At 41.7% G+C, this 13,453-nt stretch overlaps 1 protein-coding gene across 11 annotated transcripts in view; it reads right to left on the bottom strand.

Annotated features, from left to right (window-relative positions):
• Positions 1 to 595: 595 nt before the first annotated feature.
• The window catches only part of USP54 (ubiquitin specific peptidase 54), a 151,590-nt gene continuing 138,732 nt past the window's right edge, over positions 596 to 13,453 (bottom strand). For 9 of the 11 annotated variants that reach the window (XM_036026785.1, XM_036026791.1, XM_036026792.1 and 6 more), the window contains 3 exons: positions 7,853 to 7,971; positions 3,570 to 3,756; positions 596 to 1,903 (listed from right to left, as the gene is read on the bottom strand). In XM_036026785.1, coding sequence (XP_035882678.1) covers positions 1,344 to 1,903; positions 3,570 to 3,756; positions 7,853 to 7,971 — 866 coding nt within the window. In that variant the 3' untranslated portion in view covers positions 596 to 1,343. Of the gene's footprint in view, positions 1,904 to 3,569; positions 3,757 to 7,839; positions 7,972 to 13,453 lie in introns of all 11 variants that reach the window. The other 2 variants (XR_004903387.1, XM_036026794.1) reach the window with 2 other exon arrangements.

The raw sequence follows: 13,453 nt of genomic DNA, 5'->3' as shown, positions 1-13,453 counted from the left end.
GCACTAAGTCACTGGCCAGTTCTCCATGCACACCACCTTTCCAAAAAACCAAGTCTCTAATGGTCATGGCTGGCCACAGTCTGCCTCCATCCGACGCAGGTGCAACCCCGATCATTTTGGGAGACAGTGTTCCTCTCTCCATGGCACTCTTCTGGTTGACGTTTAGTGCTACAGCTATGGACATGCAGCTCACTGTGTGTGCGTGTGTGTGCGCGTGTGTAGCCTGGGTCTCCTCCCCTCTGTATTTCCTCCTAAATCCCTCTCAACCAGGTATTGGGGCTCCCTGCCCTGGGAGAGGAGGGAGTCATGAAGCTGTGATTTCTGATCAGTCTCTCCCTTGCTGCAGGTGCCACACATGGGATATTTCCCCTTCAACTTATAGAGTCTCCTTACCGCCCATTGTGAGGCATCTTCTCTACTCTGGCTTCAGAACTTCGTATCAGCTAAGATTCTGTTGATTGTTCAGACTATTTCTCAGAAGATCAGTTGTGAATCTGAGTTGGGGGCAAGAGCAAGTGGACTCAGCTTCCACTTACTTGGCTGCCATCTTCTCCCAGTCCAGAAGGGCTTTATATGACAATTAAATGGCAAGGAATTAAATAGAACTATCTTATAGATTTATTAATGAAAAATACTTTACAAAAAACAGTATGTTTGGCCCTAAAATAGTTCAGCTGACTCTGAGGGTTTACAACAGCGACTGAGCAAGTGGCAGTAATGACTCTGCTGCTGAGACAGAAGGGTGTTAGTGTGCCTGACTCCATTTGTTCAGAGGGCAAATGTTATGTTGGAAGCTCCACATTCTAGGCCTAAGTTTTGGGGGCACAGGGAAGGCTGACAGTCTATCATACCTGGGTAGGAGGACTGCCCTGTGGTCAGGACAGTGACCATAGGGCTACATGTCCCTCCAAGAATGGGGAATGGAGAAGACAGACAGGTAATAGGGATAGGTGGATAAAACAAAGAATAGAAGTTGGTAAGACAGTAGAGGAACAGAGGATGAGGGCTCAAGTACAAGTAGGGACATAAAGTATCCAGGAATAGAATGGTGACCTAAGGAATGGCTAATGTCCACAGTAATATGGATTCATCTTTAAAGTGGCTCAAATAAAGGCCTAAATAGCAGCTACTTCTCTTTGCTAGGTGAATGGAAATTGGAATTTCCAATATTCCTTCTCAAACAGCCACATCACATTAGAGGTTCCTGGCATCCCTAGGAGAAACTGCCCACTCTATGATGAGATGAGACTAGCACAACCCTGGCAGGGATGTGAGGTATGAACTCTGCCACAATACAGTTTAACAGAGAAAGCTGTGGCTCCAGGAGAGGAAAGGCGTGGCCCTTACCACCTACTGTGCTGCAGGGCTCTAGCCCTGATCTGCTTTCTTCCAGGGGCATCTGCTAGAACAAACAGAAACTCTTGTCCCCCTATCCTCCTGTGCCCAGATTGTGGGGCATAACTGCTTTGCCTCCAGTCATCATCTGGGGGCATATCTACTCTTCGAGGACCAGGGGCTCGAGACCCTGGAACAGGACCCGAATTCCAAGCTGACCTCAGGGGTACATGAAGACTGTTTGATGATAGAGACACAGGGTGAACAATGGGAGGATGGGAGGGTGAATGGAGAAGACCCCCCCAGGACTGATCATGAGGAACGTGAAGGCCCTGGTGTCTTTCTGGCAGTGTGGCAGAATGGATTAGCTGAGTCTTGCACCCTGGAGTAGTCAGGAATCTAGCCCCAATATGCTGGTTGGCCTCTGACCATGGTCCCCAAGAGGCATCTGTTCTGGAACAATGGGGGAGACTCCGATAGTTCCAAGTCGATCCTGCGTACTTGACCCCTTGGGAAGTTTCACCCCTGTCACACATAGCCAGAAACTGCTGGGCACTCCTTGAAGTTCCTGAGAAGAGAAAAGAAACCCAAAGATTGACCATCTTCAGTAAACCATTCTCCTTCCCAGAGGACCATTCCAGGCTGTTCCTCCCAACTCTCCACCCCTCCAAGAACATACACACAAGGGAAGGAAGAAACCTAGCTTTGCTTTTAATTTTGTTTTTTTAAACTCTTATTATACATCCAAATCAAGTATCTTACCTCCAATCTGTGCAAATAAAATAGTCTCCTAGACGCTGCCATACTTCTGCTGCCTCATTCCACTATAATCCTTCCACTTCAGCACATACACATGCATGCACAGACACACACACACTCCAGAATGGCTCCCCAATACTGCAAATGTATATTCTCATTGTGACAGCTCTACTCCTAGAGCCATCACTCCAAAATATCGCTCCTTTTCTTAACATGGTGTCTCTACTCCAGTCACATTCCTGCACATTCTGAGAACTCTGCTTTTGTTCACGCCAGTCCTCCCACACATATGATGTGAAGTGCCTTTTCTATATATTAATTCCCCTTTACTTAAAAGAATCATTCTAAAAATACTTCCCAATTCTTTATTTTTTATATCCCACCAACATCTGTCTTACATTGTTAAATGTATGTATGCATGCATGTATGCATATTCTGACTAAGCACTGAGCTCTATGGGAGTAGAGAGCTGTCTTCTTTCTCCTCTGTATTCATAACAGCATTTGGTAAAGAATAGGCTGCAATAAATGCTGCTTATATAATCAGATGCCCCTAACAACTGTCAAAGGAAACTGGCTACCAGGATTGTCCCACAGAGTAACAGAAAGTCCACCTACCCAGATGGCCTATTTATCCAAAGCTTCCTAAAATTTAGACACATTGTAGTATATCAACAATACTACTCTATCTTCTGTTCTAGAACCACAACCACCCTCTTCCCTGGGGCATTTATATCTATAAGCCAAGGTTTCTCAACCTTGGCACGAATGACATTTTGGGCTGATAATTCTTTCTTTGGGGGATAAGGGAGTGCAGGGAAACTTCCCTGTGTATTGCAGGATGTTTAGCAACATCCCTGGCCTCTACCAACTAAATGCTAGTATTACCTCCCATTTCCCAATGGGATCACTGCCTTAAACTGTAGACTCAGCCCATGAAGAGGAAAAGAAGCAAATCTTGCTATGGAGGAAGCCAGACTGATGCTGCCCACCTTCCCCAGGACTGTTTGGGTCTTTATACATGGCATGGGTATTTGAAGTACAGGGTCTTCCCAAGTCTACCATAGACCATTCCTTAACTGAGGCTTAGGAGACAGAAGGAGGGAAAACTAATAGAAATGACACTTTCTGTTTTAGGGGGAATTCTAAAGACTGGATATTAACTCCCATTGCTCACTTAAAAGGTTATCCTATCATAATTGAAGCAGTTCATTTTCATGGGTAGTTAGATTTTGGGAACTCTAGACCTTTAGTTGAAGAACTATGTTGCCCAATAAATGATTCAATCACAATTCATCTAGATGAATATTTGTTCTTAAAGGAGTAATTCTTATCCCTTTACAACCCCACCTTGGGACAGACACACACACACACCCACACCCACATACACACACCTATAAGCATACTAATTTGAACCTTTATGTCCCTGGAAAGGTACCACATTCTGGCACATATTACAGTTGAGGGGAGAGTTACCTGGGGGTCTATGGGGCTCCCCTGCCATGCTGGGCATCAAGACATCTGGGGACAGGAACTGTGGTTGGGGTGGGTAGAGTTGGGGACCAAGGAGAAACACAGGAGGGTCATGGATGACAGGGAGGGAAGAGGAGCTGGAACAACGGTGCTTGGTTTCCAAAGCCTTTTTCCTCGTGTTTGATGAATCCTTATAATGAGACGACAAAAAAACACAGAGATGAGAATTAACATACAGCAGGACATGGTTGGGTAAACACAGTGAGGCAAGCAGGGGAATGAAGGGAACTAAAGAGCAAACATGCCATGTTGTGGAAAGGGGCTCAGTTTATTCAGTCACTCTTGCTAGTCCCTCTAGGAAACATCCTGACCACTAGTAACTGGAGACACCAAACTGCAGATCCTCCTCTCTTTACTTGTCCTCCTCATAGCTCTTACCTTCCCAACCCTACTATGTACATCTTTAGCAAACTCCTTAATGCTAACAGTAGAATTAGAGAGATAGAGATAGAAATTTAAAAACAGAAAAGAAATGAGAGAGAAATTCAGAAAGCCTGGGATTAAGAAAGAAAATTCTATACTCTAAATATTAGGAACCAAAATATATCTCCTTAAGTGTACAGTCAAGAACTCTTGCCCTGGCTGGTGTGGCTCAGTGGATTGAATGCCCGCCTGCGAAGCAAGGAGTCGCCAGCTCAATTCCCAGTCAGGGCACATGCCTGGGTTGCAGGCCAGGTCCCCAGTAGGGTGCGCTTGAGAGGCAACCATATATTGATGTTTCTCTCCCTCTCTTTCTCCCTCCCTTCCCCTCTAAAAATGAATAAATAAAAGCTTAAAAACAAAACAAAACTCTACTACTCCATTTTTTCTCCTGTCATTGCTACATTCCACTCTCTCCTTGTTTGCCTGTCAAGTTGGCACTCACTGATGCTTATGTCCTGCTCTACACTCCATCAGCCATTCACTTTTGTGGCAAACCCTCAGAAATATCCCCTTTAACATTTGAAACACTAATATATCCACAATTGAACCAACATTCTTCCAAACTCCTTCTCCCGGTACCACATTTTCTTAAGTCACCGAGATTACTATATTTACATTGCCCTTGATTTTGCACTTTTCATCCATCATTCTATTAGTTGCCTTTGCCAAATACTGTCATTTCTACCCATAGGTTTCATATTTCAACTTAACTGGACCATGGCAACAACCTCTGATCCGATCTTCCCATCTTCAGCCCACTACCTCCCTACTATGGCCTGCAAGTTCCTAAGTAATATGGCAATGCCAATCTTTCTCACATATCTCCTGCCATTCCTGCACTTTTACACTCCAATCTTCTTAATGTTCCACAAATACACCACACTCATTCCACTTCAGGCTTTTACATGTACTGTTTCTGTTACCTGGCATGTTCTTTCCATGGCTCACACCTTGATATCACTGAGGTTTCTGATCAAATGTTACTTCCTTAGAGCCAGCTTCCCTCACTATTCCATCAAAAACAACCCTGAGAATAACCCTGTTACCTCTTTACTCCTTATCCTCTTGCTTTGTTTTATTCTTCTTTGTCATATATTGTCTAGGATTAACTTGTTTATTGTCTTTTTCTCCTAGTAGAACACAGTTCTTTTCACTCCAGTATCCCCAGCACTTTGAACGACACCTGGAACATCACAGGCATTTAATAAATATTAAATAAAATAATATATGCCAGTATATCTTATTTGCTTTATGAGATAGTAAGCTATTTAAGGACACAATTTGTGTTCTGTCATCAGAATACTCATAGCATCCACCATAGCATGGCACATAGTAGGCATTTACCATACAGCCTAAGGACCAGGTCCTTTCAGCATGTGACACAGCCAACTGCTCCTTTCGTCTAGACAGAGGAGAGTCACACCACTCTTCGCTGGTTTCCCTTCTCTCTCTGATTTCTTTCACTGTCTCCTTTTAAGGTGGTTCTTTAGAAGAACCACCTTAAATCTGATACCCTTCAGGGATCTGTCCTGGTTCCTCTCTTTCACAATATTCTTCCTCGTTTCAATGGGCATGATTTTCAAATCTCAATTTCAATCCTAGATGTCTCATATCCAAAGGCCTACAGGTATCTCCACTCAAGTTTAATACAGGGTGGGGCAAAAGTAGGTTTATGAGTATACAAAACAGAGTTCATTCTGGTGTTATTATTTATTAATTATTGTATTATTTTCCGTAGAACTGTAAACCTACTTTGCCCCATCCTGTATATCCAAAACTGTACGTATCTCTTCCCTCAAATATATACTTGCTTCTATTCCCTCAAATACATGACTATCAATCAATCCATAATTCCTGGACAAGAACCTTGATTCTCTTTTCCCCATATGAAGGCAGGCAGGCACCAAGTCCCATTGATTTTTCCTTCCTAATTGGCTCTCCAGTTTGTCCACTTCTCACTATCCCCCCAAACTTCTTACTGTGGTTCATGGTATAACCCTTGGTTTTATTCTTTCCAGTCTCACTAGTCAATACTCTCCACCCTTCCCTTATCAGACTCTAATCTTGACATACCAAACTTCTTTTAATTCAGTTAACATCTGCTTCAAGTCCCTTTAAATTTTTTACTTCTTCCAGGAAGGCTTCCTTTATCCTTCAAGCCTAATTTAGATTCCCTTCTATTATACTTCCATAGCATTAAGTCCTATCATGTTATATTAAAATTGTTTATTTATCTGTCTCCAGTACACTGTAAAGTCCATGAGAGCTAGGACTACATCTAGCTCACTAGCCACTGTATCCCCAGCACCTGGCACAGGACCTAGAACATCAGCTCAATAAGCAATTAAAAGAATGAATGAATAAATAAATAATACAGGAGTCAGAAGAAAGCAAGCCAAATCTAGAAAGTAACAATTCACCATTAAATGCATTAAAGGTATAGAAGACATGCTGGGCAAAAAAAGACCACCTTTTCCAAAAAGAACAGCAAACTGTTCAGAGTTGTTCAGGAACTGATGAATAATGGATTGGAAAAAATGACTGCCTCTAGGGAGGAGAAACTGGATCTGAAGGACCGGTAGAACAGAGACTTAGTTTTCACTCTATATCCTTTTGCACCTTTTAATTTTTATGCCACATGTTTAAAACCTGTTTTAAATTTTTTATTCAGCTAACCTGGAGAACAAGTTTCAATGCACTGATGCTTTGTGTCCTGACCTCTATTGTAATGAAAACTCAACTTGTCTTGGGAAAGTGTGTGAAATTCTCAAAAGGCACAATTTATAAATCCAGTCACTGAAACTATTTGAATTTGTTGATCTCGTTGACTTGCCTGTCCTTGTCCATTTCACCCACAAATTACTGCATTGATTATGTAAGAAAGGACTCAGGAGGAGGATTTTTAAAAATCATTTTCCGTATTTGCTAATGCACATGCTTTATTTCAACTTGAAAGCACACTGGACCTCACTCAATCATGTACTAGGGTGAGGCGGAAAAGGCAAAACAATATTCCATCCCACCTCTTCCTTTGATCAGTGCAATGGGTTCTGACCCAATCAGCAGCTATTGCTTCTCTGAGACTCCTCTCAAGGCTACTAGGACTCTTCTCACCCTGGGGGACCCTATAATACACTTTGCAGAACAACTACAGAGAAGGGACATTCCTCTGGGCTCCAACTAAATGTGGGTCAATAAAATAATGACTATGTGTCCTCGTTTTTGCTGATTGCTTTCCCCCAATTTACAGCCTTCAGTTTTTTCTGCCTCTTCACTTGTACAATATTTTACCTAGCAAGAGAAAGAGGGAGCTCTGAATAGAAAGACACTGATTCTACTTACAACACTGAGGGAAGAGACTGGGGTCTCCTCTCTCTCTAAGACAACATTGCCACTGAGATTGCATGAGATGCAGCAAAATTTCTCTGCACTGTACTTATCATCTTCTCCATACTCCTGCTGGGGTTTTGACAAGGTGTAGCCTTCAAATATACAGAAATACATAGGCAAATACGTAATGCCAGACCTGGGATTTTCCCACAGACCCTGTTTCCAGGAATTTGGGAGAGAATAGGGTAAAATTCACTGGTAGAGATCTGAATTAGATATATTTGAAAGGTAGTACACCTAGGTGGCAATCTCCTCTCATTCAAAAGCAGCTCAGTCATAGATCTTGTTCTCCTTTAACAGCCCCACATTACCACACCCCTGCCTTACCACCAACCCTGCCACTCATATCTCTCCCCAATTCCTTCCCCAACACAACACCCCATGCCCAACACTTTGGCACCTGAGACTGCTACCTGAGAAGCAGGCACTGTGTTGGCTTCATGGAGACTGTGCTCCGTTTCTGCTGCTGGGGTCTTTGAGAGACCAAGGCCAGGGGCTGAGTGCAACCTCCTTCCAATGCCATCTGCAGAGCCTTAGGAGGAAAACACAAATATAAGTTGAAGCCCTCCTTTCTCTTGGAGCCTAAACTCGGAGCTTGGCAGTACAAAATTCTGGAGTTGTTTCATTAAACAACTAATATGCATCCCTGACCTAATGGAGGATGTGCTCCTGGAATGCAGAGAAAACAGTTTCAGAATATGCATAATTTTCTTACATGCCACAAGGGCCTCAGAACACAGACCTTGAAGAACCTTGTAGAGAAGGGGCCCTGTGGAGAGACAGCTGAATGTCTCCATCTTGGCTCATTTCATTTTTTGTAAGCACAATTAACTTTGCTTCTCTCAGACTTGGGTCCAAGACTTAAAATATATACAGAGGAAATTTTCCAACATAGTGATTCTCTAGAGTGTCTGTGATGACAAACTATTATCCAATCTAGTTAGAAATGGAAATGATCATAGTAATCATCTATCAAACCTTCCTGTTATGTTTTACATAGCATGGAACTCATTCCATGGTCTGACAGGTAGTAAGTAGTTTACCCATTATTAAAATTCAAGTCTCTTGATTTTTGCTACCTATTTTAATGAACAGGAGCTCTTCAGCAACATTTTGTATGTGTAGCACTCTTTTACTTTCATTAGCTTCTCTCAATTACTTAAAATTCTACACAATCTGTAAATGCTTATCTCTTCCTCAAAATATTGCCAGACTGTTAAGACCTGCTCCAAACTGGATATGTGATTCCCAAGGGGCTTGCCCCAATATGACTAATTAAGCTTTCCATTCTGAAGATGCACATGCCCTTGACCTGTATTCGATATATCTATATCTATCTCCAATTCATGTGTTGATTTGATATTTTGATTCTAATATATGTCTTCAGGCTAAACCATCATATTGCTGGTATTAAGCTAGAAGACCATTTATTTTTAATGCTTCCTGGAGTTAAAATGCAGTGGTTCTAAAACCACCTCCGATTCATCTAGGAGCTTTAAAAAATATATTTTCCTGCATCTCTAGACAGACCTACTGAATCAGAATCTTTGAGGTTACAGCACAGGAATATTTATTGTTAAGAGGCTTCCCCTAGAAGTGTAGGAGATTCCTTCTGTGGCCGGGTGGCTCAGTTGCTTGGAACATCATTCTGTGCACCAAAGGGCTGTGGGTTCAATTCCCAGTTAGGCACATACATAGGTCGTGGGTTCAGTCCCCAGCTGGGGTGCATACAGGAGGCAACTGGTTGATGTTTCTCTATCACATCAATGTCTCCCTCTCTCTGTCTCTCCCTTTCTCTCTTTCTAAAATCAATAAACATATCCTCAGGTGAGAATTTTTTAAAAAGTGTAGAGAATATACTCAGGCACTGTTTATGCAATGTAAAATGTTACAGTCTTCCTGAAAAGCAATCTAGAAATATCAATTAAGGTTGAAAATATATTTACCCTCTTACCCAACAATTTTACTACTGTAAGCAAAAAGCAAAATTAGCAGTTTATTATAGCTTTGTTTGCAGTAGCCAAGAATTAAAGTAATGCCCATCTATAGCAGAATGGCTAAATACATTATGGTGTCCTCAATATCAAATATTGTCCACCACTAAAAAGAATAATTGAATTAAGCAAGATGACTTGGAGGAATTTTCATGAGGTAATGTTAAGAGAAAAAAAAACCCATAATATTAACCCCCCAAAACACTGTGTATGTAGATCTACATAGGACTTTATGAACAGAAAAATAGAAAAATATACACATTATATTATCACTTGGGAAGGAGGGGAATAAAAGGTAGAGATTGATGTGAGGGGAGGAAAGATAAACAATAAAATTGTCCACAATAAAAATAGCATGTGTGCTCTGATCCCATTTATTTACAATTATTTCTCTGTTTGTTTTTTTTTAAAGCCACTCCTTAGGTAACTATGATGGGCAGTCAGATTTAAGAATTACAGCTACACCTGGCTGGCGTAGCTCAGTGGACTGAGCGCGGGCTGCGAATCAAAGTGTCGCAGGTTCGATTCCCAGCCAGGGTACATGCCTGGGTTGCAGGCCATAACCCCCAGCAACCACACACTGATGTTTCTCTCTCTCTCTATCTCCATCCCTTCCCTCTCTAAAAATAAATAAACAAAATATTAAAAAAAAAAAAGAATTACAGCTACAGCCCTGCCTGGTGTGGATCAGTGGATTGAGCACTGGCCTGCGAACCAAAGGGTCGCAGGTTCAATTCCCAGTCAGGGCACATGCCTGGGTTGCTGGCCAGGTCTCCATTGGGGGCACTCAAGAGGCAGCCCATATTGGTGTTTCTTTCTCTCTCTTTCTCCCTCCCTTCCCCTTTGTCTAAAAATAAATAAATAAGGTCCCGGCCAAGATGGAGGCGTAAGTAGAAACCCTTCACTTCCTCACACAACCAAAAGGATGATAACAACCCATCTAAAATCAACAACCAGAAGTGCCAGAAAATCAAACTGCATGGAACTCTGACAACCAAGGAATTAAAGAAAAAATCAACCAGAACAATCAGACTGGTAAGAACCCATGGTGAGGTAGGGCCGGCTGAGAAAAACCACCTCCAGGTGGCAGATGCGGCTGGCTGAAGGCGAATCTGAGACTGAGAGCTGGCTGTGGACTACGGTGGTGGCCATGGCAGGAGAAACTCCCAGTCTCACCTGAGAGTTCATTAGAAAGTGGGCTAGAGCCAAGCAGGCGAGCTGCACTGTTCCCTCTCTGGCCCCTCCCCCACAGGCAGCACCACAGCCCAGCAAGGAGGGTTGCCTTGCCCTGGTGAATACCTAAGGCCCCACCCCCTGACATCTTAGCAGGTGCACCAAGACAAAGAAATATGGCCCAAATGAAAGAACAGAGCAACACTCCAGAAAGAGAGCTAAGTGATGAGGAGATAGCCAACCTATCTAATGGAGAATTTAAAACCCTGGTAATCAAAATGTTCACAGAACTGATTGAGCTTGGTAGAAAAATGAAAAAACAAATGAAGGATACTCAAAGTGAAATAAAGTAAAATATTCAGGGAACCAACAGTGACAGGGAGGAAACCAGGACTCAAATCAATGATTTGTAACAAAAGGAAGAAATAACATCCATCGGAACAGAATGAAAAAACAAAAATTAAAAAAAAAAATGAAGAGAGACTTACGAACTTCTGGGACAACCTGAAATACTCCAATATCTGAACTATAGGGGTGCCAGAAGGAGAAGAATAAGAGTAAGACATCAAAAACAAATAGTGAAGGATAACTTCCCCAATCTGGCAAAGGAAATAGACTCCCAGGAAGTCCAGGAAGCCCAGAGAGTCCCAATGAAGTTGGGTCCAAAAAGGAACACACACCAAGGCACATCATAATTACATTAGCCAAGATTAAAATGAAAGAGAGAATTCTAGAAGCAGGAAGAGATAAGTAGACAGTCACCTACAAAGGAGTTCCCATAAGACTGTCAGCTGATTTCTCGAAAGAGACTTTACAGGCAAGAAGGGGCTGGAAAGAAGTATTCCAAGTCATGAAAGGCAAGGACCTACATCCAAGATTGCTCTATCCAGCAAAGCTATCACTTAGAATGGAAGGGCAGATAAAGTGCTTCTCAGATAAGGTCAAGTTAAAGGAGTTCATCATCACCAAGCCCTTATTTTATGAAATGTTAAAGGGACTTATCTAAGAAAAAGAAGATAAAAAATATCAACAATAAAATAACAACAAACTCAGAACTATCAATAACGGAACCTAAAAGAAAAGGAAAACAAAAACTAAACAAACACTAGAAGAGGAACAGAATCAGAGAAATGGACATCACATGGAGGGATTTCAGTGGGGAGGGGGAAGGGAAGACTAGGGGGAAAAAGGTACAGGGAAGAAGAAGCATAATTAGTAGGCATAAAATAGACAGGGAGAGATAAAAATGGTATAGGAAACAGAGGACTCAAAGAACTTATATGTACAACCCATGGACAGAACTAAGTTGGGGGGAATGCTGGAGGGTTGGATAGAGGAGGGAAATTGGGAAAACTGTAATAGCATAATCAATAAAAAATACTTTAAAAATAAAATAAATAAACAAAATCTTTAAAAAAAAAAGAATTACAGCTACAATGATTAGAATCTGGTGCTCCTCTAATCAAGTCAAGCATGCTTCCCTAGACAAGGAGGTGGCCACTGAAACCTCCTGAAGGGAGTAGACTCTGATTCTTTTAAAGCTGGAGGTGTCAAAGTCATTTTCACTGGGGGCCACATCAGCCTCATGGTTGCTTTCAAAGAGCAAAATGTATTTTAGGACTGTATAAATGTAAGTACTCCTTAACTAGGGGCAAGGAGCTCAGTGCTACCGTTGGGTAGAAACGAGGTGCCAGTCCAAATAAAACAAGGTGGAGGGCTGGGTTCAGCCCACAGGCCTTGTGTTTGCCACCTGCGTTTTAAAGACACTTAAGCAGAGCCCAGGCCAGGAAGCTCAACTGGTTCAAGTATCATTCTAATATACCAAAAGGTCGTGGGTTTGATCCCCAGTCAGTGTACATGCAAGACCCAACCAAGGAAAGCATAGAAGAAGTGGAACAACAGGTCAATATTTCTCTTTCTCTCATCAATAAATAAAAATTAAAATTAAAGTCTTTATTTCTTTGAGAAAGATTCTAAACTATTTATGGATAAATGATATAATGTCTGGGATATGCTTTAAAGTAATCCAGTAGGAAAGGGAAAGGGGAGGGTGCTATAGCTAAATCAATTATTGGCCATATATTAACAACTGGCCAAAATAATCACCATGCAAGGTAGTGATAAGTACATGAGGAGGTGTATAACATTTACTATTACTCTTAACTTTTGAATATACCATGACAAAAAGTTATTTTTTATTTTTAAGATGATGTGTGCCCAATTCCATAGTACTATGAAATTTAGAATATAGGTCAAGGGCAGTGTTTGCACAACTCTTTAGGAACTATAACATGTCAATAATCTGGTCTCAAACACAGTATGCTACATGATTCCACCTATGTAAAACGTCTGAAATAAGCAAATCTATAGTGGGCAGGAAATGAGAAGTTGCCTGGTGCAGGGAGAAGGGGAAGGAGGAAATGGGGAGTGACTACTAATGGGTATGAGCTTTCTTTTGGGGGTGATAAACACTTTAAAATCAACTGTGGTGATGGACAGACAACTCTGTGAATACAATAAAAATCTGTTGAATTGTACATTTTAGGTGAATTTTATGATGTGTAAATTACATATAAATAAAGCTTTAAAAATAAGCCAGAGAAAGATAAATACTGTATGATTTTATATGTGGAATCTAAAAAATTAAAAAAGATGAACTAGCCCTGGCTGGCGTAGCTCAGTGGATTGAGCATGGGCTGGAAACCAAAGTGTCCCAGGTTCGATACCCAGCCAGGGTACATTCCTGGGTTATAGGCCAGAACCCCCAGCAACCGCACATTGATGATTCTCTCTCTTTCTCTCTCTCTCTCTCTCTCTCTCTCCCTCCCTTCCCTCTCTAAAAATAAA

Source organism: Phyllostomus discolor, chromosome 5 (genome assembly GCF_004126475.2).
Source record: "Phyllostomus discolor isolate MPI-MPIP mPhyDis1 chromosome 5, mPhyDis1.pri.v3, whole genome shotgun sequence".
Lineage (NCBI taxonomy): Eukaryota > Metazoa > Chordata > Mammalia > Chiroptera > Phyllostomidae > Phyllostomus > Phyllostomus discolor.
The sequence above is the reverse complement of the archived record's forward strand: the minus strand, read 5'-3'. Positions and strand labels throughout refer to the sequence as shown.